Source organism: Antennarius striatus, chromosome 12, assembly GCF_040054535.1.
Source record: "Antennarius striatus isolate MH-2024 chromosome 12, ASM4005453v1, whole genome shotgun sequence".
Taxonomy (NCBI): domain Eukaryota; kingdom Metazoa; phylum Chordata; class Actinopteri; order Lophiiformes; family Antennariidae; genus Antennarius; species Antennarius striatus.
This window is the reverse complement of record NC_090787.1, coordinates 19,820,802-19,848,192: the sequence shown is the minus strand read 5'-3', so window position 1 is coordinate 19,848,192 and position 27,391 is coordinate 19,820,802. Positions and strand designations below refer to the sequence as shown.

At 43.1% G+C, this 27,391-nt stretch overlaps 1 protein-coding gene across 3 annotated transcripts; it reads right to left on the bottom strand.

The window, feature by feature from the left end:
* Window positions 1–702: 702 nt before the first annotated feature.
* akap11 (A kinase (PRKA) anchor protein 11) lies at window positions 703–26,913 on the bottom strand. 3 transcript variants are annotated; one of them, XM_068328498.1, is made up of 12 exons: window positions 25,538–26,913; window positions 19,789–19,892; window positions 19,258–19,365; window positions 19,118–19,171; window positions 18,622–18,753; window positions 17,320–17,584; window positions 11,395–15,706; window positions 10,982–11,122; window positions 7,356–7,442; window positions 4,806–4,852; window positions 4,000–4,187; window positions 703–3,220 (listed from the first exon to the last, which is right to left on the bottom strand). In XM_068328498.1, the coding sequence occupies exons 2-12, from the start codon at window positions 19,849–19,851 to the stop codon at window positions 3,038–3,040; spliced, it is 5,580 nt and encodes a 1,859-aa protein (XP_068184599.1). In that variant the 5' UTR covers window positions 19,852–19,892; window positions 25,538–26,913; the 3' UTR covers window positions 703–3,037. The 3 variants fall into 3 exon arrangements, with proteins under 3 accessions (XP_068184599.1, XP_068184601.1, XP_068184600.1); XM_068328500.1 differs by having other exon boundaries at window positions 7,356–7,439; window positions 25,538–26,912; XM_068328499.1 differs by lacking the exon at window positions 25,538–26,913 and adding an exon at window positions 25,305–25,511.
* Between the last annotated feature and the right edge of the window lie 478 nt (window positions 26,914–27,391).

Genomic DNA, 27,391 nt, shown 5'->3' with positions numbered 1-27,391 from the left:
AGCGGTGGTGTGTGTGTGTGTGTGTGTGTGTGTGTGTGTGTGTGTGTGTGTGTGTGTGTGTATGTGTAAGGCATTGCAACAAACTGAATACGGCATAGGTTGACAGTCTCAGATGGGGATTGAACATGTTATATAAACAGATCGTTTCAGACCCCTAAGAGGGGATACGGTGAGGATGTGCTGTTGTATCTACCTTAATCCTGATTTATAAAATGAGTCTCATATAATGGCATTATTCTTTCTATTTATTGTTTGCACGTGATCACCACACATCACCCGCTCACAATCACGAGCAAGTTCTACATTTTTCCCCATTCTGATCACTTATTCCTCAAGCCCAACTGATATCTTCAAATCAGCCTTCCGTCGCCAAAGGGAATATTTGTCATTTCTCAGAGATTCAATTATATGACTAATTACATACGTACTTAGCTTTTAAGGGTCCGTATAATTCTTTTTATGTCATATCATTCAGCTGCCAGATGTCCAACTACACTGTATTTGTATTTTTTATATATATGGAGAGACCTGAAAAAACCCCTTTAATCAATTGATGAAACATCAACCTTTAAATGTTATTTGATACCAAATGTGATGTTTTCAACCAGGCAAAACTCTGAAGTCCTTGAGCAAAACATGCAAGAGAAATAAATTAAAATTAGAAAAACCAAAAATGATATTTGTTCATTAAACAGAGACAAATAAGAGCACATGAAAAAGATTTATTGTCACACCAAGTTTCAACATAAAATTTCTGACTTCAAGCTTTGAGTGTGTAAACTATTTAGCAAAGCAACTAAGACAACAAATAGTGAACTTACTGGCATATAATTTACATAACTTATTAAATACCTTTATTTGGCAGGATTTTACAAGGAAGCAGGAAAAATACAGAAGTGCTCAGTTTCCCTGTCTGTGTTGAGACAGAGGCAACTGGGACCAGTAGCGAACCAGATTTACAGCATCTGCAGCCGAGTCCCTGCAGGTACACATTCAGCTTTCACAAACAATATAGCGCAACAGGCTAGTGGGAGTTCAGGAATGTAGAACAGCTCTTCTTCAGCAGCTGGACATTCACACCGGTATCACTTCAACACTGACGCACGCTCCCCACTACTCTTAATACATTCCTTTAATTAAAAAACAAAACAAAATATATGCAACTCTCACAGGTTAATACTTTTTTTTCCTCACTATTCATTTACATAGAAGCTATAATAGGTTCAAGCGTATATTTTACTATCCTTTTTAAAGAATTTATTTTATTTATCTTTGCATGTAAACAAATCAGTCAAATACTTGTAACAATAGAGCGATGAAGCAACTGCAGCAGCCTGAAGCAAACTGTGAGCCAGCAGACGAATCAGTTAGTGGAGGCAGAAACATGAAGAACATGTTGACCCTCAAAAGTAAACAGCTATTAAGTCATGCAGGTGAACGACACCAACAACACTTATTTAGATTAGATGCATTACTGTTTATATTACAAGGGTTTCAACACACAAAGGGAAGTCCTGATACAAATTTGACGTTACAGAACTGAATCCACCTAAAGTCTCTCAATGAAAAAACAAAGAAAAAAAAATTGAACAAAATAAACAGTCAAACAAATCATCATGTATCTTGATGATCTTCCCTTGTGAAGCTGGACTTTCTAAACATTTAGATGCTGCAGTGAGGCGTTCATGCTGTCTCAGAAATGAGTTGGAATGGTCCTAACTAATAATAAAAGTGCTTCTCAGCAAGTAGCTGGTCGTGCAGTGCGTGTGTGTGTGTGTGTGTGTGTGTGTGTGTGTGTGTGTGTGTGTGTGTGTGTGGATGCACACATGGGGGCTGGTGAGTAACATGGGTGTGTATGTGACGGCTTGGGGCCGTCAGCAAGTTCTTCACTCCATCAGGTGGCTGCGGAGCCTCGGTGACGTCATGTGGGAGTCCACGGTTGAGCAATGCAGATTGTGGTTTCAGAGGTGCAGACTTCATTAGTGAACATTCACTATCTTGCGTCACTGGATCTTCCCCGAGGTGGATGCGGGCCACAGACACTGACAATTGTTTCCTGCAGTACAGACTCGCGGGGATCAGTCGCTTTTCCACACCGCGTTTGGCCACACCGAGCCAAGCGTCGAGGCTTCTTCAGACAGCTCTGAAGCTGAGCAGCATCTCATGTTCCATTAGAGCTTCAAAAATATCTTTCTTAAATAGTGTTTAATACCGATCATCCTGGTAAAAACATCGACACTTCTTTTGTACCATGTCGGACAACAAGGGAAACCGAGGCCAGGAAAAACTTCTTAAAGTAATAATAGAACAAAAATACCAATGCTGGTATACAAGGGGCAACTTCTTTAAGTGCTATTTATGATTGTAGAGTCAACAATCATTAACAGACTAAAGATAAAGGGTGGGACAGTGACCTTGATGCATGGCAGCATAGATTTCATGTGAGGGGTCATCAAATCAAATCATCACTCATTCATTCATTCATTCAGTGCTCCAGTGACACCGAAGAACAGCCACTCAATGAATGGAATACTTCTGGGCATAGCTGTCAGTACACAAAGGTGTAGTGTGTGTGTGTGTGTGTGTGTGTGTGTGTGTGTGTGTGTGTGCGTATAGCTGGTCTCTTAACATGTGAGAACACCACTGCAGGGTTGGGCTGTGAGGGTGATGACATCATCACCCAGCAGCGACGGGGTTTCCTTCACTCGTTCCCTCCGTTTTCTTTTTTCTCTCTGCAGCGACAGCTTGATGGCAGCGAGGCGTGAGCCCCCCCCCCCCACCCCCCCACCCCGATTGACAAGTGGACAACGATCGCCGAAACGACGGGTGACTGATGCAAAGGCTGAGGAATGAGGAACGAAACAGGGCAGAACCGACACGTTACGGCACAAGAACTCTGGGTCACGGCATGCAATGCAAAGAAACAGGCGGTCCACATTCATCAGAGTGAGTCGGATGATTGGTGAGGCGTCCTCCGAGGGGCGTGGCCTCGTCAGCAGCCGACAAGAGGAGAGCAGGAAGAGGGCAGTGACGAGTCCTAGGTGTGCTCCAGGAGCCATTGAAAGAGGGGGGTGTGGTGGAGCTTCCTTCCCGCCTGGACGGGCTCTTCTCCTGGGGGCTTTCCGTGCGTCTGCCTGTCTTCACAGTAGCGCAGCAGCATGTGCAGCAGCTCCCCCACCCGGCACCTCCTGTCCTGAAGCCTCTGGACCACCGCTGGCAGCTGGAAGGCCACACAAGAACCCTTCAAGTCAGTCATCTCCATAACAACCAGGTTTATTGTCACGTCTCTACACATCAATCATGTTTTCCCATTAAGAAGGGGGGGGGGGGGCGGTCGGGCGGAGCTTGCGATTAAAAATCAGGCTTCTAATCATGAATTTGTCACCATGACGACTGATCCAGTGGATGGAGGATCAGAGGAAGACGGAAAAGTTGCAGCGGCTTACGGTGCAACAGTTTGTGAATGTCAGAGGTCACCCGCGAGCAAACACGGTGTCGCTCAGAGTGAAGCATCATGGGATAGGTCCCGCGAGCAAACACGGTGTCGCTCAGAGTGAAGCATCATGGGATCGGTAGAGAACAGAAAGAAAACACCAATAAATGTCTGGAGATCCAGAGAAAGTCGACTGAAGGAGATCAGTGGCTACAAAGAACTGGCAGCCAATGAGTTAATAGATAAATGGATCTTAGATTTAAATACTATATGGTTATAAAATATAGATCTGACTTAAATAGGAGTATATCATCCACTTTAGAATGTCTTTCTGTTCAGTGTTTAGACAGAAGGGGTATTGGGTTAATCCAGAGGCGCTTTGGGGGGGGGGGGGGGGGGGGGGGGGATCAACAGCAGAGCCTAACCTGCTGAACTAAATCATAGATCAAGATTGACCCAAAAAGTTATTGGGTTAAAAACTTTCCCAAATGAGGACTTTATTACCAAAAACAAAGTTTTTCAGCGATGGTGATTTTCAGTGTTACTCTACGACACGCGGCGATCACCTGCTGGAGTTCCCCATCAGGCGTCAGCTGGATGTGGGGGATGTCAGACATGGAGGCAGCGACCCACTGCAGCAGGCTCTTCAGCTGAGGGTCCGCAGCCACGTGTTGAGGGTCGCGTCCCAGCTCCCTAAAGTCTGAGTTCACGATGACCAGCGGCGCCCTGGGGGTCCGGTCCACACACAGCGTCCCTGAAACAGGAAAACGGTTCGTTCCAGATTAACCATCACCTCGATCCATCTCAGACACGGACCCCAGGCCAGCCCCTCTCAGCGTTGGGTTCCCACGCTTCCAGAGCAGAGTTACACCACGAGGAGCCCCACTCTCCACTATGACACACACACATAATCCAGAGGAGAGACTATGGAGGGAGTGGATGAATGAGTATTAGTGTGGCTGAATATGGGGGTGGAAAAATCCCCGACTGCAACACACAACACCAGACGGAATCAGGACCAGACGTTCAGAGTCTAGGGAGTGGAAAGAGGAAGACCCTGAATCAAGAGTTACATTTCACCCCATAATACCTCAGTACCGTCTCTAAAGGGTCCGGCAGCGTTTGACTGGAACTCTATTGTTCTGGAAGTTCTGTCTTCACAGGGTTTATGCATCAGTGCTGCTCGAGGTTATTTAGAGTGAGCATGTGGGTCATGTCAGGCAGCATTACAGCATTCCACAAGCAGAAGAGGCATGAAGACCCACAACAGTGTTGGTATCTGCTCCCGCAATTCAACCTATGTGTCAGTGAAACAGCACAACAATGGTGCAACAGTTTGGAACAGATCACGTACGATTTATCGTAATCTTACCGCTGGATTCTTCTTTGACCTCCGTCTCCTTGTCCTCAGTGTTGTCACTGTTGGAAGACAAAGAAGGTCACACAGGTTCAGAGAACCAAAGGGAGAAACATGAAGCTAACAGCAGGATGTCAGAGCTCAAAGTCATCTTGATCAAAAGACAAAAAGCAACATCAGAAAGATACTTATCATCTTAATCATCAACTGTGTAATTTTTTCACGCTGCGACCATGCCAGCAGGTAAACAGACTGAACCACACAGCCCAAAGCGGCAGACATCCCATCGCCTGAATGTGAGAGCAGGGTTGTGAAACAACGACATTAAAAAGACCGAGCGCCTCAGACAGGACTTGACAGCACTAAATTATTCCCCGTTTCGTTTAGAGAACACTTCAAAATATTTTGGTGTGGACTAGTAAGACATTTATGACAGACATTATTTTGTTCTAACACATCTTGACATTTCTAATTGCTACGTTCAGAGGTAACAAATCTAGTGTTGGTTTTAAATTGGGGTCAGGGGGCTTCCTGTTTAAAAAAACTTGTTCCATCCAAATATAGAATTTATGACTATTTTCTTCACTACTTTCTGTAATTAAACACGTAAAAGTAAACCCCGGCACCAACTCTTCTCCAAGCGGTTGGTCTGTGGTCGAATGTGTCAGGATTAGGAATTTCTGATGTTTCGGTAGAACAAAACCTGACTATGTGATAACGCTGCCCCCTACTGGCAGTTCCTGAACCCGACAGCTGCTCCACCGTGGGTTACTCTATGTTGGTGTGAACAGTGACAGGACAAAGCTTCACTGGATGAAATAACCAGTTAGAAATGTCACGTTTTCACCAGATTCAGGTTAATATCTGGCAAATCAAATCAAAACGAGGAAAAAAGTGGCTGCTTCCAGTCCAGAGTTTATGGTATTTTTATGCTGTCCTACTCTCTCGTGTGAGAAATTTCTACACGTTCCTACTGCTTCACAGTAATTTAACTTTTCCAAAAACATCCTAATTTCACAATTTATTTTTGTCTTTAAAAGCAGAAGACGTTCATTTCTTTTTCTTTGGTTCTCCTTTCTCCCGTCAGGTCAGCCCAGACCTTTCTCCTGCTCTGCACTGACTGCAGGTTTCTTGGTACTTCAAAGTTTTCTCGCTGTGCACACTCCCCAGCCAATCACAAGCAGAGCACTACATTGCTACGCTGACGCACGGTGGAAGAAGACTCAATCAGTGGCATAAGAAAACTTTCTGGCAATGTGGATTAAACATATTAATGACTCAGTTCATCTGTCAGATTTTTTCCTTATTAATTAAGGTCCATGATGGCAACACCTAGAGAACTAGCAGGTGCACACACAGGCAGTCTTGAAAAGCTAAATAACAAGATAGAAAATACATAAACACTACAAATAACCTATTAGGAAACCAAAATACTGCAAATAATACAGAAAAAGCAAATTACTGCAAAAAAAAAATTAGCATAAAGAAGAAAATTCCATGTCTAGCCTGTTTTTTTTTCCTTGGAGCACAATGGTGGTCTAGCAAACTGGTTTATATGAGACAAAGTTCGGGTCAAAGGTTCACTGACAAACGTCTGGAATTATTTTCACGTGACAATCTGGCTCCAATCGTGTGCTGATGGATCTTTTAGACCAGGGGTCACCAAATGGAAGACCGCAGTCCGGATCCGGACCGCGTGATGGTTCTGTCCGGACCCGTGTCCGCTCCATGATAAATTCACCAGAGGAGATTTTCTTGGAGCATTTTCATTGACGGTCGCGGCTACAGACGGCGGGCGCTGCTCCTCCAGTTAATACGGTAATAGCTCCTCAGTTCAGCCAATCAGATCGTTTGTCAACCCTGCTCTGTCAGCGTACCAGGAAGTGAGACAGCTCGCTGCCGCTGTGAGTTTACCGCTACAGGAGCACAGAAGAAGGGAGACAGCGCAGCTCCAAACGAAGGGAGGTTAACGAGGAAAACCGCTGGTTAACAATGAGTGGACGGAATTTATGTTTATTCCTCCGTCAGGCAGTTCAAAACCATTTGACCTCATATGGTCTGAATACGTAGCATGAATTAAAAGTGGTGACATGAAGCGCCACTAGGAAACAAAGCACAGAGCTTTTGCACAGAATTATCTCCTGAAGTCCGAGCTGAGGGCAAAATGAACGAGAAAAATGCAAACAGAGGTTCACTAAAGACATGGTGGAGTTTGGGGCAACATAAACCATCCTTTAGTGATGGGACAGTTGTGAAGAAGTGCTTAAAAGCTGTTGATGACATTTTGTTTGGGGGAAAACAGAAAGATGAGACGTGTGGAAAAACTCCCAACGTCAGCTTCAACAGCAACCAGAAAATCAGAAATATTAACATCTTGAAGCAGCTTTTCAGAGAGCTTGGGTTTGGACCTTTTACTACGAGGACATTTTTATAGTCGGACCTCAGTGACTTTTAATTGAATACCCCTGTCTTAGACCCTGACTTTACAGTGAATGCAGACTCAACAATAACTTTGTCCCATTTTAGAGGAACCCTCAGGTCTGATGGATGGAGACGTGAACCCACCTGTCGGAGAGTGAGAGCGACACGTGCTCCTCACACGCCTCCCCCTCCAGGCCCAGACTGCTCCAGCTACTGCTGTTCCCATTGCTGCTGGAGACAGAAAGCAGGTGATGCACAACTGAACACACACACACACACACACACACACACACACACACACACACACACACACACACACACACACACACACACACACACACACACACACACACACACACACACAAGACAGCTAGTGCAACACAACAAACATAGAATCAGAGTTTGCAGTTTGTTCTTATTGATCTATGTTTCAGAACTGCTTGTCCACAGGTTTAGATCAGACTGACCAGTGTTAACCACCGCACGACCATCCCACCTCAGTTTCAACTGTTAGCTAGAATATCCAGCACAAAGTTTATGTTGATGAACCTTTTAGATAGTTAGAATCATCATTTATAATTATCTGATAATCTATAATGCCAGTGAGATTCAAACCAGAGGAATGTTCTCCAAATTCTGCTGATTTTCAAACCAAATATCCAACAACATCTGAGTTAGTTAGGGAGTTAGTTAGATAGTCAGTTAGTCAGGGTTAATGACACACGGTCACAGCTTATTCATTTTGACAGCTATCACAGTAAGTGTCTCACTAAGGACTGAAATGTGATCTTTTCCCTTTCAGTTTCATCTGTGGGGTCACATGGTTGTTGGGCTCTCTAAGGAGTTCAATGCGTTGGATATAGAAGAGTTCATTTTACCTCAAGAAAGTAGTGCATCTCTGGGATGCGCTTCAAAAAAATGTGTGCATCCCAACATGACATTTTTGTCAATAGTACACTACATTTTCCAATAGTACAACATAAAAACTATACAAACTGTTAATTTGAATGATTTTATTAATAACAACGTCATAACTATTAAAGTAAAAAGAAAAATGAAGAGTAAAATTATATATTATTTTTATCAAAATGTTAAAGCCTGGTAGTTATTCTTTTAAAAAAAGTTTTAGAAATAAAGAAAGATGCAATACAGTTTTGTTTTTTTCCACTTTTGCTAGTTTTCTTTGCCTTTAATTCATATATGTTCCTGTTGACACCGCACCAAGCTGACAGAACCTTCTCCACACACAAATTTTTTGTAAGCTGCACCTTCATTATTTTGTCTTTGGTGCCTCATTCATGGAAAAAAATAGCATCCAAATGTTCAGATTTTTGCTGTTTTTTTCTTTACTTCTTCTTCGTCTTGATCCGTACTATCCACAGTAATATCTGTCTCTTTTTCTTAATTATTCTTCAAAGTTTAAAATTAGAAATGTCTAATTTGTGAATATTTTTGTTGAATGGACGTGCATTTCCTCCCAATATTACATCCTACGAATGTCCACACAATCACTGCCAGAACACACCACTGAGAGCCTATCACAGAATCACTCCTACGGCCCAAATGTTTCCCTCTTTTTGCTCACAGCCACACAAATGATGAAAAAGAATGTTGACAACACAACAAGGTTTTTATGCTTGTGGTGTATTTCACAAACATTCTCAGCAGAACTCCCTCTTTTCTACTTTCAGCATAATCTTTTTCTTTTTGTCCTTTTCTGCCCTCCCTGCATGTTGTTCAAATCAAAACCACAAATATTTGTGTACTACACATATAGTCACCATACCAGTAAGAAAGAGGAAAACACACAGTTTCAAAGCTACTTTAAACAGCTCAAAATAAATCCTTGTTATTATAATACCATAGTACAGATCGTTACATTTAAACATCAGTGTGTTTGACTTCTTTATGGCACTGAGGACATCACAACTTCTTAATTGCTTTACAAGTTTACTGGACAAGAACACTCCTGTTCACACTGATGAGCCCAGCTTACAGTTGGAAGCGTCTCAGTGTTTGTCTGCCAGTCCAACACCGACGCATTTTGATCAGAATGACTTACAGTATATATGAGAATTTATATGTGAATTTACAAAAATACAGCAATACTGTCATGGCCGTCCACTGGAAATGATACCTTACAGGAATCGAAAAGACAAGGATTACAGTAACTGTTTATCGTGTAAATAAAACTATTCGTATAAGGACAAATCTTTTGGACTGTCGTGTTCCTTTATTAAAATGATTCCCGTCACACCTCTGATGCACAACGGTTCAGACAACGCCTGGGAACTACATGTATGATGTATTTCCCAGGCTACATGCAAAACGAGCTCTGGACTCACAACTAAAGAGTGTCATCACTGACCCGGTTCAGAGGACAAAACAAAGTTATTTGTGTTCATTTATGCTTATTTTTCACTTAATTTAGGTGACATATTTCATATTGAACTGAGAGGGAAGTGGATAATTATGAAAGATTTGGAATCCTCTAGTAAAGCATGTCTGTTTCACACAAAGAGAGGATTACAGATAGCCAGTGACAGTCTCATGACTGAGTGTGAAAGACATCCTCTAAGGCTCAGGGGTTTAGAAAAGAGGATTGTGTGAGGGACCCAGCTAACTGCATCCCAATTTTTGTTTTTGCATCCCAATTTTTTGCTGTATAATTTTGAAAATATATCAAATTCATCTGTTCAGCTTTAAAGAGCCAGAAAAACCATGAGACACGTAGCAGCAGGTTATTGCCTATGGTTTAGGGGAGACACAAGCATATCCATCGTCAGTTGTCACTGATTGTCATCAATATAAGCAATGCAAAAATAAAAGTACTGCCGAGATAAAATCAAAGAATTCATTTGTCTAATTTCTTAATTTTTTAGAAAAAAAAAATTATTTGAAAAGTTTTGAAAGCCGTTATGCATCAAATAAGAATACAAAAAAGTTTAAATTACGATTGAGTCACCCGTGATGCTTGTCAAGATGCTTGCCTCAGTCACATGACTACCTTCTTAAAGGGGCCGACCACTAACACAGAATACATTACCGCTAAACTGACAATCCTAAGTTAGCAAAACCAAAAAAAAAAAAAAAAAAGTCTTTGGAAAGTTTCTTTACGCAGGATAAAAGAGCCGGTAGGAGACAGAACAACAACCTACAACTCCAAAGATCAAAGAAAGCTGCTAAAAAACAGTTTTTCTGATGGTCGTGTCGTTTTATTTGTTTGTAATTATCTGTCTCACCTTAAAGGCCGGTCCATGAAAATTTTGTCTGACGTTAAACCAGTCTGTGGCACAAAAAACGTTTGGAGGCCACTGATGTATCATATTTGCTTCAGGAGCAGGACATTAAGCCCTCAAGTCAGATGTTTAAGTGAATAGTCTGTTTTTAAGATTCCACTGCACTGTGGCTCATTGTTACATCCTAGAGATCTACAAATGTGTGAGAAAACTGAAAATTATCCATCTACACATTTATAAATCTCAATATACTTGGAAATTTGATTACAGACATTTTCATAATATTTTACACATTCATAAATCTGATTACACACACACATGAATTCCGAATGGCAAATACTATTGTACAATTACAGATCTGACTTCACCGTGACAGGACTTCCTCACTACTAATAGTCAGAAATGGTGTCTTGCAGTCCAATTACACTTTTTCATAAATGTTGTAGACATGCAAACAAATAAGGTAGTTCTCTGTAAATAGATATTTGGATGCTAAGTACAGTTACCATGAGAAAGGCAGTGGTTGCATACCTGTCGCTGAGGTGAAGAAAGCTGCTGGTATCGTCTGGGTGCTCGTCCTCAAAGCTCAGGTTGGACCAGCTACCCAGGCTGTCATCTCCTACACTCAACTGCTGGGGCATTGTGGACTCCTTGGCTTCCCTGCGAGGGGAGCTTAACACAGGGACATGGAAGGAGACCGAAAGAAGAAGGCTTTAGAGATGAAAAAATAAAATAATTACATTGCACTACAAATTCACAAGGAAGCTTCCTAAAATGGCAGACTTGTGTCTAAAATAGTAGCAAAGTAGTAGAGGATTTTGAAGGTAATTAAACACAGCTGCCTAAATTCTATAACGTCTGTTTATGGCCTTTGCCATAATGTGAAAAAAAGGACATGACAGTTGGACCACAGACGACCACAAAGGAAGTTTCGGTGTATTTACCTGATGTTGGCGGTCTGACAGACATTGGACAGGGCTGACATCATGATCTCAGCTGTTAGGCTGTCCGCGTAGCTGATCCCATCATGGCCAATGCCGCTGTCAGCATTGAGACTTGTGTTACTGAGCTCACGCTTAGCTGTTTCCATTGCCACAGACACAATCTCCTCTGCAAACGCTGACTTGTGATCCTGGTCAATGTGGATCTTGGGAATCTGCATGCTAGAGAGCTGCTCAGCCTTTGACTGAAATTTCCTCCTTCCTAATATTGACTGGTGGTTCCTGGTAAGTTTAATGCAGTGTGGGCACTCCTGACAAAAATGGCATGTCCTCCTTCCCAGGGCTTGGCCTAGTAATGGCATCTCAGTCAGCCTCTGTGTGTGGGAGTGTCTATCATGGCTTTGGGACCTCTGGTAATCCTTCATTGAATGTCCCATTGAAGTCAGACTCATCTTTAGAGTGTCATCAACTATTTCTCTGGCATAATGCTCAATGACCTGCATCGCCCTTGTCCTGTAGCTTCCATCATACAGGCTTCCTGTACTATGGTAATGCTTGTTCTTAGACTCTTTGGAAAAAAGGGGGCAAGAGCGTGAGTTCCTGATGAGATTCTCTGCCATATCCTCAAGCTTAGATGTCTTATAAAGACAGGAATCTGTGAGAGACTTGGGCAATCGCACAGAGGGGAGAGATAGCTTGCGTGTGACATCACAGGTGATGTTGTACGCTAAAGACTCTGCAAAGCATAAGAGATCCATGTATTCCCTCTGATTCTGCTCTTCGGGGGCCCAACGACGAGCGTTCTCACCTAAGGGTCCTGATTCTTCTCTGGTGTGGGGTGATAAGAACTCTCTTCCAGGGGTTTTCCACTCATCTGTCAGTGACTTGGATGAGAAAAGGCAAGTGCCAGAGGACCTCTGCTTGATTTTGTGACTGGCATGAGCAAGACCTAGTTTTATGGAGCGGTAGGCCAAACGACTTGCATACTGGTCTAGAACCAAATCCCTACCACCTCCTTCCTTTTTTAACACTCTAATGAGGTAGCCTGCATATTCATCAGTTACACTCTCACAACTGGGATACTCTGAGGACAAGCCTGAGCTAGAGCTGAATACGGTGCTTGAAGTGGAAGTGGGAGACTCCAAGACAGATGCTATCAAGTCCTTAGACCACTGCTCAGCCAACCTCTCTACCCTTAAGTCGCTGTTATGATCTGAACTGAGTTGAGAAAGGTCATGAAAATGGTGATGCAAACATTCTGAGCTTGATTTGTCAGAGCTTAATCTTCTGTGAGCTATGTGACATGGACACTGTTGTGAGAAGCTCACCATGTTTTTCACGTCATTAATTACCTCTCCTGCCACCTCTCCGGCATATACCCACAAGGTGTTTAAGGTCTGCTCTGAGAAGTGAACCACACCATCTCTCCCTCTCCCAATACTCTTACTTATAACCATCTTATGCTCCTCCATTCCCAAGGTGTCCATCTCTGTTACCATGGAGACAATGTGACAAGCCAACCGTTCAGCATATTGGAGAGCTTCCTTGTTGGATATTTGACAAGAAGACATATGGTTCATTTCATGAACACCCCCCATCTCTAAATATCTGGTTGTGCCAATAATAGCACATTGTTCTGCTAGTTCTTCCTCATCATCGTCATTTCCATCTGCCTCATCAGAGAGAGACCTCATCAATTTGATAAATTCTGCCTTGACTGCCTCAGGCGTAATGTCTTTTGGACCGTAGTCAGACTCTGGTTGATGTGGGGTGGGCGGGGGAGTTGCAGGTGAAAATTCTTTGGTCAGTTTGTTTTTTAGCTTCTTTGAGAACAGCTTAATCTGTTTTTCCTTGGAGATCTCACTGGGTTGCTGAGGGGTAGGAGGAGGAGTGACAGGAATCCCACAAGAGCTTAAGTTTGAGTCATTCTCAGTACGTGACCTCCTCTGCCCAATCACCTCAGTGTCAAGCACATCAAGAGTATCTTTCATCAGAGAAGGGATTTCAAATGTATTCGGACTCTTTGCCTCCTGCTGCTGAGAGCCTGTATGATAGGAAAGCTGAGGAATGTTATGGTCTGCTGCTTGCTCAATAGACTCAGAGTCTCTACTATCGGACGGTAAACTCGGCCTGTCAGATCCCTGTACTAAAGAGAAATCAATAGGCTCATAATTAACTGTGTCCTGCTTAGAAGAGGAGTCACTTCTGCTTCCCGTTGTCTTTGAGAAAAAATCAGCTGAGTCACCAAAACTCTGCCTCATCTTAGAACCAGCTATTAGCTCACAAGCTTCGGTTACTATCATATCCACCATGCTGCCAGAGAAGTCTCGAAATTGGGACTTTCCGTGAGAGAGGTCTCCTATGGGAGTCTGAGTTCCATGACTGAAAGTGTGTGTTTCTGTACATGGGGTGGTGTCAGAGGATACATTTTCTCTTTTCGGGCTGTCCTGTTGGGTATTTGTCAAATTAGACTTCTCAAAACCCTGGAGGTGAGAAAGGGCTTGTCCTGCTTGGGGCACAGAAATACTGCTGGCCACGCCTGAAACACTGAACAAAGCTTTCTTTACTGTGCAAGCAGCATCCTCTCCCGAAGTTCCTGGGACTGTCTCAGTTGAACTGATGCTTACAACCTGCTGGTTAGCAAAAGTACTGCTGGTATGAGTGCTACAGTTATCAGCATTTACATAACAGACGTTATCCAGAGACACACTAATGGCTGCTTGGCTAGTGAAAGTAACATCAGCCTGAGAGAGCTCTATGAAGGCCTCCTGGATAACAGACTCTGATAAGTCCAAAGCATAGGACGAAACCATCTCCTCCTCCTCCTCTTCTTCTTGCCTGTAGCCAAACGACCAATCACTTGGGGTCAAGGGGGTTGAAGGGTGGGAGAACTGGCACACCTCCATGATACCTTCAAACACCAGTTCCTCAGCTAAATCAGCAGCAAAACGTGTAACTGTATTGTGGAAAATCTGCTTTTTCACAGTCAAGAACTCTTTAAGAGCCCCAGAAACAGCTTCTCCAACGAGGAAGCCAGCTAATCCATTTATTGCTCGTTCTTTCAAAACATAGGCATGGCGCATGCCAATTTCATGGAAGGCCATCTGAAACACAGATGATGTGAGTCTGGCAGCTAGATGACACAAGGTGGTAGTACAGGAGGACACACCTTTTTGGATATCTCTCAAGGCACTGCCCAAGCTCATTTCAACCAGGTCCGTGGCAAACCTCTGAATCCCATTCTTTAGTGACTGCGATTTCTTCTGCAGCTTGCTGACTGTTACGGTCTCCTGTATTTCAGAGAGTTTCATCAGGTAGCCTGAAGGGTTCTTGAATTCCTTGTGGCAGACACAGCTGAGATTCTTGTTGTCACTTATATCAATGGCAGACTTGTGGCCACACACAGACCCCAGAATTTCCTTGGACAGGCTGCTGGCAAAGTCTAAGTAGGTCTTATAAAGAGAGCAGAGATCTTGGGGTTTACGTAGCTCTGAGCTATCATGTCCGTCCTCATCTGTCTTCCAGAAGTATTCCTTTGCTCCACTGGAGTCCACCAGAGGGCTGAAGGCTGAGGAGTTGACAGGACTAAAGAGCGGGCCGCCGTTCTCCTCAGAGGGAGTCTGCACTAGTCGAGGGGAGTCAGGCACCTCGGATAGAATTGAGTAAGGAGAGGATGGTTTAAGGGGAGTGGGCTTTTTGACGTTGGCTGGCAGAGTCGGCTGGTCAAAGCAGTGAGGATTCATTCCCTTAGTTGAGCAGCTACGAGAAACATATTTAGACACCAAGCCAGTGGTACTACACTCAGCAGCCCTTTTCTGCGTAGTTGGTGCGCAGTTGGCATCCATAGGCATGCTAACAGTGTAGCTTTCTGCACATAGATCCTCAACGTCATCAAACTGGTCAAAACTATCAAAAAATTCACTGACTTCAGAGTCGGAGTCTTCAACTCTCTCTCTGGGTCCTCCTGGAACCTGGGGGATGTCCAATTTGGCCAGCAGGCTCTTCTGGTAGCCTACCTCATCCAAAAATATGATGGGGCTAGGGCTAGAGCAGTCCGACTCTTCTGATTCGCTTACATGAGCCAAAGGCCAAGTAAGACGAGCTCCAGGACTGCAGTAAGTCCACTGTGGCTCGATGCCTGACGACCCTTGTACTGTGACAGATACATCGGAACCTGCCCTATGTTTGGCTGAATACTTCTTCGAAGATGAGCTTATGATAACACGGGAGCATGACAACTCCTTTCGTCTTTTATGAGCTGAGACTGTCTGTGATGCCACATCATGCTTTTTAAAATGGTCATAGGAAGATACAGCTGTAAGGCAAGATATGGAGAGGAGAGAAAAACTTTCATACACGAAAGAAAATTTTGTTGAAGTATTTACTGCACTATAAGGCGCACTGGATTATAAGGTGCATATAATAAAAAATATTAAAATAGATTTAAAAAACGAGTGGCTGTAATTGCGCTATCCGTCCACTAGCCAGAGCATTCATGACTGAGAGTACCTTTAAATCAGCTGTGAACGGCTATTGTAATGTCAATGAAGCCATTCTCAGCCTCATCGAGGAAACCTGATCACTTGATCACTTTGACATTTTAGGCCCCTTCCACACGATGCCGGAACTTTTTGAAAACGCAACTTTTTTGTTGCGTTTACGCCTTCCATCCACAAGACAACGCAGATATCCGGAACGAAAACCAACTTTTTGAAATACTGGCCTGGTGGACTTTTTTAAAAACGCTGGGTCTGCATTGTCGTGTGGACGGTGTATCCGCAACTTTTTAAAAACGCTGACGTCTGGCCTGCAACAAAAACCGCTGTGACGTCATATTTATGGGCCCGTGTGTACAAACATGATGGATGTACGAACCTTGTTGATGGCAGCATTCTTGCAGGCGTTTTGTGACAACAAAACACGGAGGATTCCTATTGGATAAAATTTGACTCAATACTGCCACCACATGGTTTGGCATGCTAATAGCATGCTATAAACGCACTGATGCGTTTACGTGTGCGTTTTCAAAAAAATCCGTCATCGTGTGGACGGGGCCTTAGAATGACGTCATCCCGCATATTAAAAAACCTGACATTAAAACTGGTTAAATTCATTCTGAGTGGACCGCTCAGTTCTAACAGGCCTGATTATTTCCTGATCTGAAGTTCGAAGCAGATATTTAAGTGCCAACGTTCGTCTTCGTTTATTAATTATTAAATATTGTTTCGATCGATCGGTAGTCGAGTCGGAGGTGAGGTGCAGCTATTTGCTGCTGTGTGTCCTAAACAATTTTTTAACTAGTTTTTAATGTCAGGCTGATAATTTACTGGCAAATGCCACGTTGTTTTACTCCTAGAACTGACTTTAACGTCGGTGTCTCACCGCCGTGAATCTCACCGAACGTCGCTGCAGACAGAATACACAAGGCTAAATGTGCCCCCCTGCCCCCCCGTAACATGCTGTTCCAGGTATGAATTACATTTGCAAATCAATTGCAGCACACCAGACACCTTTGTCTAGCAGTGACTCAGCTCTGGAAATTTCAGAAAAGGCTGGAAGTTCAGCTTTGAGGGTCTTTCATTCACCTTTATGCCAGTTTCTCCGTGTGTTTCCACAGACTGATAGAATGGACCGTCACTAGATTCCAGATTACAGCACAATGGCATTTTTAGGACCAATTAAGTTTAAAGTGGGTCATTTCCAGCACCACAGTAGTGCAGCATGACTGCTGGCCAGACTGCCGGCTTTTTTTCAGCGATCTTGTTTTTAACCAATACTAATATTAATCCATATACAAGGCGCACCTCATTATAAGGCGCACTAAGGGATTATGAGAAAATTAGAGGCTTTTAGGTGCGCCTTATAGTGTGGAAAATACTGTATCTCTATTCTCACTAGATGCCATTAAGAATTAGACATTAGACTTACAAGGACTGTCTCCTGTGTCGTCATCTTCCAGATGCTCCAAGGCTGTGACAAAGTCATCCTCAATTGAAGAGACAGATTGGTTGGTATCATCTTCCTCTGGTTGGCTGGGCTCAGCTGTGCCTCTCTGAAATGCCTGAAGCTCCACAGCATATCGAAGGCCTGCCATGTAGCAACCCAGCAAGCTCACCAAAGTTCCAACACTGGTCTGAGGGTAGATACTAGTGCTGAGATGATGCCGCAGCACACACACAGCCTTTAACAAAAACTGGTAGCAGGGAAAGAAGGAAAGGAGAAAATAAAGGAAGATTGAACATTGAGCCTGGTTGTCCAGTGATTATGCACATTTGAAGAAAAGTAGAAGAAGTAGCGCACAGGTCAACTAAGTCAACTAAGTGTTAAGGTGATCATGTCCCCAAAAAACAAGACAATTATGTTAAAAAAAACTCTTATTTTATAATACACTGAGATTCTTTTCTAGCAAGACTGCAGGAAGAATTTCACAAGTATATTGTTATGTCTGTACTCCGTTAATGGGGTATAAAATTACTGCGAGTTCATTCCAAGTGTAGACAAATAGGTCATTGTCTGAAACAAATGAGAAGTTCACAGACTGAGATGTAACCTGTTTGAACTCCAACATAGAGTATCATTCAGTCCCAGAAAAGACATGGTCACAATCATGGATTGAAAAAACAACCCCACCAAAACAACATTTTGAAATCTGCCCCACTCTTATTATGAAAAGTATGAAAACGATGATAAAGTAATGAACAGTTTCATCAGCAAGTCATGAGGAAAAGCAAAAGAAGATACAGGAATTTCATAAGCCAAATGGCTTATTTTTTTCTCCGGATGTTATTATTGATGTGATGAAGGTGTGACGTCTATTATAATAACATGGCCAAAAAAAATAAGATAAATAAAAAGTTTAAAAAAAAATCTTTCAGTGACAGACATCTCATCCTGGATTCAGGCCTTTTGTTTTTTTACACTGGTAAAAACGTACATTCCAAAATGAAATATGATTATTTACATAACCACAAATTGGGTGGAGTTTTCTAGTCTATCAAATAATCTACGCTCATTCTTACAAATGAAGAAGGAGAATTTTTAAAAATGTGTTAAAGCAGAGTAATTTTACTACACTAATTCTACATATGGCCAAAACAAAAATATCCAAAATTGTAACTCATCTCATTCGTTTCCTTCTGTCTTCCCTTCTGCTTCCCAACCTTGTGTTCACAGTTTTTCCTCAGAAGGTTGACTGAGAACATTTGGTTCATGTGAAAGCCTGTCACCCACCTGAGGGCCAGAGTCTTTGTGTTCTGCTAGCCGGCGGGAGCCCTTAAGCAGCAGAACCTCATCATTCTTGAGACTGTGGATGTGGAGGGACCTCAGAAGTTCACCCAGGCGTCCTGGGAGAGATGACAGTGCCTGGAATGGAAAACAAAAAGCTTCACTAGGAAAACAGCTCCAGACTGTTTATGGTCATGACAAGTCTATGAGCAGTCTGTTTCCCCGAGCATGTTTAGTGAAAACTCGATTTGTTCACTCTGAAATGAGGGGAAATTCAGACAGAAACGTTTCAGAGTTGTGTTGCACGTGATTAACTCCCAGTGAAATCACTCCAAGCTGATTAAACTACCTGAGAAACAGAAAACTCTTGAGTTTCTAAACTCAGAGTAGGTCAACTCAGAGTCAAGAATTTGACTCATTTTATTGAAACTGCTTCATGAAACGGACTTGAGGACATCATTTAAATGTGATACTACTGAGATTTGCAGTCATGTAAACTTGCCTGTTGGGTGGCATCTTCCCCCTCACCTGAGCCAGGCAGACACACAAAATTAATCTGAAAAAGCACAGATGATGCTCAGGTTCCAAGGGTTTGTTGGATACATATGGACGTATATTTGAACTGAAGACTGGGTGACAAACCTCTGTCAGTCTTGTGTCTATGGCTGACACCTCAAAGGTGATGCTGCAAAGGTCCTTTTTATTCCTGAAGAGCCTCTTCACATACTGAGGACTGTTGTCACGCACAGTCTGCAATCACAATGAAGGTGAGCGCTGTATACGTGGTAATCAACAGAAGTAATGACCCACCAAGTTGTCAATTACTATAACATGCATGAAAGAAAGTTCTGCAACACACGACTAATAGACTTTCTCAAGGAGCAGGATCTCATCAACATCACATCGGAAATAGGGATAAATTGTCGGCCTGTCCATTTCATGGGAAAACACCACATTCAAAGATACAGTAAGCACATAAAATCAGTGTTGTATCATCATGCTTGACAGAAACATTTTAAACACAGACGTAAACAATATTGGTGGATGCACAATACAGTCTGCTCTGTAAGCTAACCTACATCTGACTGAAATTTATCATGTGAAAGTCTAAAGATGCAGTCTAAGGATCTTGAACTGTCGTACATGAAATATATAGCAACCACGCAGACACACCTCTTTGCGAACACAGGCCCTGGACCTGAGTGGAGGTCTTCTAATACAAGCACAGGCATCCATAGTAACCAACAGCTCCACGTGGCTGTGTGATAGCTGCTCACCTGTGAACACAAAGTCAGAAAACACACTCACAACATGAAACATGGTCACACGTCTGACACGAGGAGTGTGGCATATAGAGGTTCACTTTGATTATTACTATGTCTCTACGTGGAGTTAACGTCTGTCCTGTTGCGATGACATGTGGACAGCTCACAGCAGAGGAGTGAACACACACTACACACTCTGACATCACTCAGAGTACATATCTGCAGACGGTTAGTCGTAAAGACAGCTGAAGTCCGTGAATGTGCTTCCTCTTAGAAACACGTTTCCCCCATATAAATGTACAAAATGGGTGTTTGTCCTCCAGGATTAATCCTTGCTGGGGGGGTTAATACCACATGTTGCTGTCTTGTTTTGTTGAAGGAAAGGAGATCTGTAATATCTGTCAAGCTTCACTACATTTTCTCTGCATTCTCAGCTTGTCTTTTACTCCGTGGTTCATCATGCAAACGCTGCAACTCACACAGACAGATTTAAACTGAATGAAATACTTGTGAAAAATGGAAAAAAGCAACATTTTCGTAATCAATAACTTGTCATATATGGTACGTTTGGATTCCAATATGAAAGGTCTCCTGACTACCTTAAAAAATTTGAAGAAATTGTGTTTTTGGGGAGTTGTACAGTGGGAGAATATTCTGAATTTGGTGAAATGTTCTTAATTATTTGAGTTCTCTTGTAAATTCAGAAAACATTCCACTTGAAGTTTTTTAACGTGGGCCCAGTGATGTACATGTTTATCTGCTTATGAAGCTGTGAAGTCTGAATTGAGTTTTTCAACTGAACCGCCTGTGTGAGGGACTCTTGTCATGTCTAAAACATCAACAAAACAGTGTTCAGGTTAGATATCTTAAACAGGACGTTACCACGGATGCATCAGCTCTGTGAACAAAGAGAAAGAAAACTGTTTTCGTTACATAGCAACACACCAAAACAGGAAGCATGGTGGGATACAGCTAACGGTTTAGTGCACCACGTCCATTCAGTAACTTAATGAGCAGACAGTTACCGACAGACTCATGACTTTGAAATCAAACATTTCACCACAGGAGGTAACACATTTACAATCTGTTGTACTCCACATTTTGGAGACTTTAAAGTCAGCCTTCCTGACCAAAGTTTTCTTACACACCCATGTGAAAATAACATGAATCAAGCTCTTAAAAGTGGACCCAGACTTATCCTGCTGCTGAACATAAGCTATAGTTGGCCATGCTTCTTTGATATCTTTTAAACAGTCAGGCTTGAATCAAAGATCAAATAGCAAAGGGGTGTGCGCTCTAAGCAGGGGAAACAGACTTGGTTAGCAGCATGAGAGAGGGGCTGAAGGAGGGAAAATATTTACAGTGTATAAGGAGGAAAATTTCCCAAGAAATCCAAGCCTCTCCTTTGAGGTATGGTCCAACGCAGCTGGTTGAGTCTAGACCCAGGCAGGTGGTCGGACCTACTGCTCAGACCGATCCTACAGCCTGGGAACCAGAGCTATCAGCATGTGCTTCACCCTGTAAAACAAATGCTGATAGACTCCTCTGGTGACCTCTGAGAAGAGAAGACTACTAAGGCCTCTTAGTACAGAAGAACTCTTAGTAGCCCACGGCTGCTGCCTTACCTCAACTTTGTTGTGCATGACACAAGCAAGGGAAGCACATGGTGTCTCGTGTCAAATAGTGCCATTCCGTAGTTGTGTCCTTATAACATGGAATGCGTTTTGGACCAGGATTTAGTATTCAGTGATAGGGTTCACAACACCCAACTCAATAGGCCTGACCTATCAAAAGAATAAAATGAAATCTTCTTCTTTCGGCTTTTCCCTTCAGGAGTCTTCACAGCGAACCAATTGCCTTCATCTAACCTTGTCTTCTGCATCTTCTTCTCCCACACCAACTACCTTCATGTCCTCTTTCACTACATCCATAAATCTCCTCTTTGGTCTTCCTCTAGGCCTCCTGCCTGGCAGTTCAAAACTCAGCATCCTTCTACCAATATATTCACCATCTCTCCTCTGGACATGTCCAAAGCATCTCAGTCTGGCCTCTCTGACTTTATCTCCAAAACCTCTAACATGTGCTGTCCCTCTGATGTACTCATTCCTGATCCAATCCATCCTGGTCACTCCCAAAGTGAACCTCAGCATCTTCATCTCTGCTACCTCCAGCTCTGTCTCCTGGCTTTTCCTCAGTGACGCTGTCTCTAGGCCAAACATCATCGCTGGTCTCACCACAGTTTTTAAGAAGAAGAAGAAGTATACTTTATTTATCCTGCGAGGGGAAATTACATGGTCACTCAGGTTAGTATTTTTAACAGTATACAGGCCCCCTGAACACAGCTCACAAGGGGGCCTGTAAGCATGCAGTTAATACATAAACATCAAACTACACACATTGGGAGGCAGAGTGACGGGCAGCGGCTTCTGGAATGTGCCCCAATTGAACAGCTTGTAGGTAGGGGGGACGGCGCCTTGCTCAAGGGCACCTCAGCAGTGGCTGGGAGGTGAGCTGACACCTCCCACCGTCACCTCACACTCCTGGTGACATCATGGCGGGAGTGGGATTTGATCCACCGATGGCTGTGGCGATCTGTCTGAGACATCTGCTCTACCACTGAGCCACTGCTGCCCCAGTGGACAGGTTTTGTACACCTTTCATTTCATTTTAGCTGAAACTCTTCTGCAAAATAATAACTATCAATTTAAAATAAATAAATAAGCATGACGTACAGTTTCAAGATCAAGGTAAAACTGTCATCAAGTGAAACTTAAGTGGCCGTTCATTGCTGATGCTAACACGAAGACTAGATGGTCAGATTGGACAGCAGTATGTCACAACATCATCAGTCTCCAGGGATCCCCCGGAATCCAACCAGACGTCATGCCTAACGTCAATAATCCACAGGAATACAACATTTATGACGCAAAGGAAGACGTGACTGGACGAATGATATGTTCTGAATTTTTATGAATACTCAAATAATTAGAAATGTGTAGTAACATTACTCTAACTACGACAGTGTTTTACATGTGTGTGGAAAGTTCATTAAGTTCCTCCTGAGTCAAGAATTAACAGATTTCTGTGGATATTAAGTGAGTAGGATGCCACTGTTGTTCCTTTAGCCATGACACCAGGGTCTGCTCACCTCGCTAAGACAGACTTGTATGTTTCACATTAACTACAAGGACATCAGACAGCATGTCCTCCATCCGCATGGACTGGCACACATTCACACTACTAAACTTGTTACTTCAGACAGACCTCATTTGACCTCCTCTGAAAGTGTTCTGAGTGATGAGGTTTCAGTCATGAGGTCACAGTGATGATGCATCCTCGATGTGTCACGGCTGTGATGTTGTTTCACCACAGTCCCTGGAATACTGACCAGACAGAAAACAGGTGGCTTCACCACTGACCAAAATATCATTTGATCAACCAATAAAACTAACATGCAACAGCATGGTCCTGATGTCAGAGGTGAACCTAATGCTTTGAAAGGTATTACAGGAGGTCCTCAAGATACAAACAAACGCACACCACCATATCTGACCATCATCCTGCAGTTCCACTTTCTGCCACAACCCCTGCTGAGCAGCACCATTGTGTCACGCAGCTCCAACTCTTCTCCAACTTGTCCTTCTGTTGCCGTTTATCATGGATGATAAAACAAGACTAGTGAATATGGTGGTAATTGTAAAAAGCAAAAGGCAAGTAATGATAGGTAATGATAGTAGTGACCATCTCTCAAATGACAACTCTGCCTCCGACCGTCATTAACTCCTCCCTACTCCTCTTCCTTCTCTCTTAAGGTAATTACTACAGTACTACACACATTTTAATATATTATGTTTTTGTTATTTATTGTGCAGTAAAATGATATTATGTGCTTTTAGTGGTTTTATATTGATTTTATGACCCCAGCATGTGGTGGACAGACATAAAATCGAGTGAAATGAAGTAAACTTGATTTTTGTTTTTCCACGTTTTTTCCCCCAACTGCCGTATAATTGAGAACAACGGAACTCTAAATCACCTGTACATGTACTGTACTTTGTGTTGTTTTAATGTCCTGTAATTGTCTTTGTCATTGCTAGTACTAGGATAGTACTTGGAGAATACAGTGCACCCTCATTCTTTGCGTTTAATGTGTTCCAGGAACCACACAAATTCCGCAATCGGTAAATTCCGCAATCGACAAATTCTGCAATCGACAAATTCCACGATTGAGCGATGAACTATTTCTTGTCATTTATGGTAATTTAAATGTTTATGACCCTCCCCACTGATATTAAACCACTTTCTTTCTCCATTACCTTTTCCCACACTCTTATCGGCTGTTTAAAGTCAAGTCAAAGTCAAAGTCAGCTTTATTGTCAAATGTACCATATATGCACGACATACAGGACAGATGAAATTGCAGTCCTCTCTGACCCATGGTAGACAACAGGCAGTACAACACAGGTAGTACAACACGGGACTTTTGTGTCTCACATAAGTCAGAGACTCACGGAACCAAACGCACTTCTCTATGCCGTCAGCCAATAGAATGCGCGTACGGTATCACGTGACTGCCTACCAAAAATCCGCAATGAGGTGAAATCGCAGCATTGATGTGCAAATGTGCGAGGGCGCACTGTAGTACTTTCGCATTTAGGATAATAATGACATTAAAATGACCTCACATAGCAATTATCAATTGAAATTTAATAAATAACGACAATTCAGCTTATGAACAACCTTTCGGAACCAGCTGTGTTTGTAGGTTGAGGACTACCTATTACAATAACGGCTCTGGCCCCAAGAACAGGGTCCTGTTGAAGAGTCACCTGCTTAGATTTCTTTCCATTTTCAACAGAAAATGATCATTTGTAATAAAAAGACCATTTCTAAAAAAGAATTCGTCTCCAGCATCTCAGAACCATCTGGATCAGAACCAGTTCTGGGATGCTGCTCTGTGGAGCCACAAAACCAAACTGAGGAGAATGTAGGGTGGGAAAAGGACAGATATCCCAAGTGGACCTCAATGTCCACCGAGGCGTGGGCCCAGAAGTCTCTTGAGAAACTGAACGTTTAAATAAGGACCGTGCGTGGACATCCGTGTCGCCCCCCGCCGCGGCAGCAGGACACGCACCGCCTCACACAGCCTGACACCGGGCTGGACCCGACCACGGACGGTCGGTGCGGGTGTGAGTTGGTGACCAGCCATCAGACAACAGAACACCCGGATCATCCAGCCCGTTAAAGGCCGTCCACGCAGGGACGAGACCAGGCCGCTGTCGGCTCGGTTGTGACGTCACCCACGATCTGTAGCTGGCGCCCAGCCGGTAATGTAACCGCAGACCACCGGGGGTCCGAACGTGTCATGTCGGCCGTGGGAACTGTGTTCTACATGTAGGCTCCCATCCGGAGGGTCGCTCTCACCGTCCAGCGGTGGACCCCAGCGGGGCCGACGGAAGCCGACGCGGGACACTCAGTCCTGTTTCAAGTTCTCTCGTTCCCGTTAGTGGAACCAAACAGAACGTGTTCCTACATGTGTTCCACGACACTCCACGTCCACCAGTGGACCTACACGAACGACTGCGGGGTTCGACCACTTGACCAGGAAATGGCTGCAGACACTTGAAGTGAAGACGGGACAAACTGACACTACGAACCTTCAGGAAGCTCGTTCACCGTCTACCCGCCTCAGACCGACCCAGAGAAGCGGCTGTCATCACGGCTAGAGTCACTCGGTGTCCTCCGGGTCACCTGGCCGAACATTTTCACCGAAGCTCCGTGTTTACTGCGCGTTTCAGTCCCGTTTATCCAGTCAGACAGCATCAATCACACACCGAGGAGAAGACCTGGTGTTTATAGTACAAACAAAACCGTCGAACACAGAACAATCGAACTGCAGGCAAATCCGTTGGTCACCCCTGCAGCTTGTCAGGCCCGTTTCATTTCTAAAAGCACGTTTATTCACAAAAAGCAAATTACAAAATATTCACATTCACGTGAAATTCACATTCAAAAACAAATAATAGTAGGAAAATAATAAACAAACCAAACAAAATACAATTGTAATCATAAAATGTGGGGGTTTTTTTTACTTTTGTTTTTGTGAAGAATGAATCCATCGAAAATTGATTTGCTGAACGCTCTGATTTTTAAAAAAAAAAGTCATTTTGAAAAATTAAAACAGATAAAGGGAACTGCTGAACATTAAACAAGAATACTTGAAGATTATTACATGCAGTATCTCAGTCAGGACCCTCACTCTGATTATTCCTTTAGGATTATTTAGAATGTTCCTTTGAAATAAAAGATGTTTCACGAGTTAACGTAACAAAATATACATAAATTAAACCAACACAAGTTTCTCACTCAACACAACATCCTTAACACACCACAAGTTTGTAAAGGTATCAAAATCGTTCAAAGAAGGATCATATTCATACACTTTTATCACTGAATCATCGGATACATTTGTGCAATTTATCTTTTATTTTATTTTTTTAAATTGCGTAATTCACAATTCAATTTGCCAGTGGCATGGTGGCGCAGTGGGTAGCGGTCGCCGCACAGCAAGGTGGTTCTGTTCTATGCGGAGTTTGCATGTTCTCCCCGTCTTTGTGTGGCTTCTGTCCGGGTTTTCAGGTTCTCCAGGTTCTCCGGCCGTTCCCAAATTGACCTGTCTGTGGACTCAAGTACCCAGTGCTAAAGTTTTATTTCATGAAAAAATAAAGATGATAGTGATATAAAATCCAGCCTCTTTTACCCAGTAAACAGGAAGGTATGGGCTTATTTGACGAGAGATAATAATTTCAACTGTGCATGCAGTTAAAAAGAAATCCATTGCTGTGCCCGGATGAAATGCTGTCTAAAATGTCTTCTTCCTCTGTTAGAGCCAGTAATTACATGTTAAAACACGGTCATCATGTTTAATTTCACTTCCCACAGCTGAGGCCTATTCTGCTACACTAACGTATCTCGGGAGAAAAGGCTAGTCTGCTCTTTTTGTTTGCATACAAAGGCTCCTTTCCAAGGAAATGTTGCTTAATGTTGGTGACTCAACAGCCATATCTTTTTGTACTTGAAACCAGACTGCAGGTGATTAATAATTAGATTTTTGCTCCTTGTAGGGAACAAAAACTTGAGATGACTGATCATTGAGAACTGATGAAAGGGAGGTGGAACGAAATTGACAGTAGGAATCATGTTGTGAGAGATTAATTAATTCATATTTTAAAGGGCAATTTGTGGCCCTGCGATGAGCTGGCATCTCATATGGAGCGCACCCCGCCTCTTAGCCATGCCCAGCTGGGATAGACTCCAGCAAACCCATGACCCACAAGACACGAGCAGCTGCAGACGATTGCGAAGGTCTCGTCGTCAAGAAAATGGATGGATGGATAACAGTAGAACTCTCAAACGAGAGGATGTGGAGAGGGATGTGGGCGTTCTGAGAGAACTTAACGTCAGAGACGGCAGAGACGTGTAACATGTAGCAATTTCACTGTCAGTTTAAA

Coding starts and splice junctions, on each gene's coding strand:
- akap11 (XM_068328498.1), bottom strand. CDS start 19,851: ATGGATGCCTGTGCTTGTATTAGAAGACCTCCACTCAGGTCCAGGGCC. Junction 18,754..19,117: donor GGGAAGATGCCACCCAACAG/GCAAGTTTACAT, acceptor TTTCCATTCCAG/GCACTGTCATCTCTCCCAGG. Junction 3,221..3,999: donor CTGATGGGGAACTCCAGCAG/GTGATCGCCGCG, acceptor GTGGCCTTCCAG/CTGCCAGCGGTGGTCCAGAG.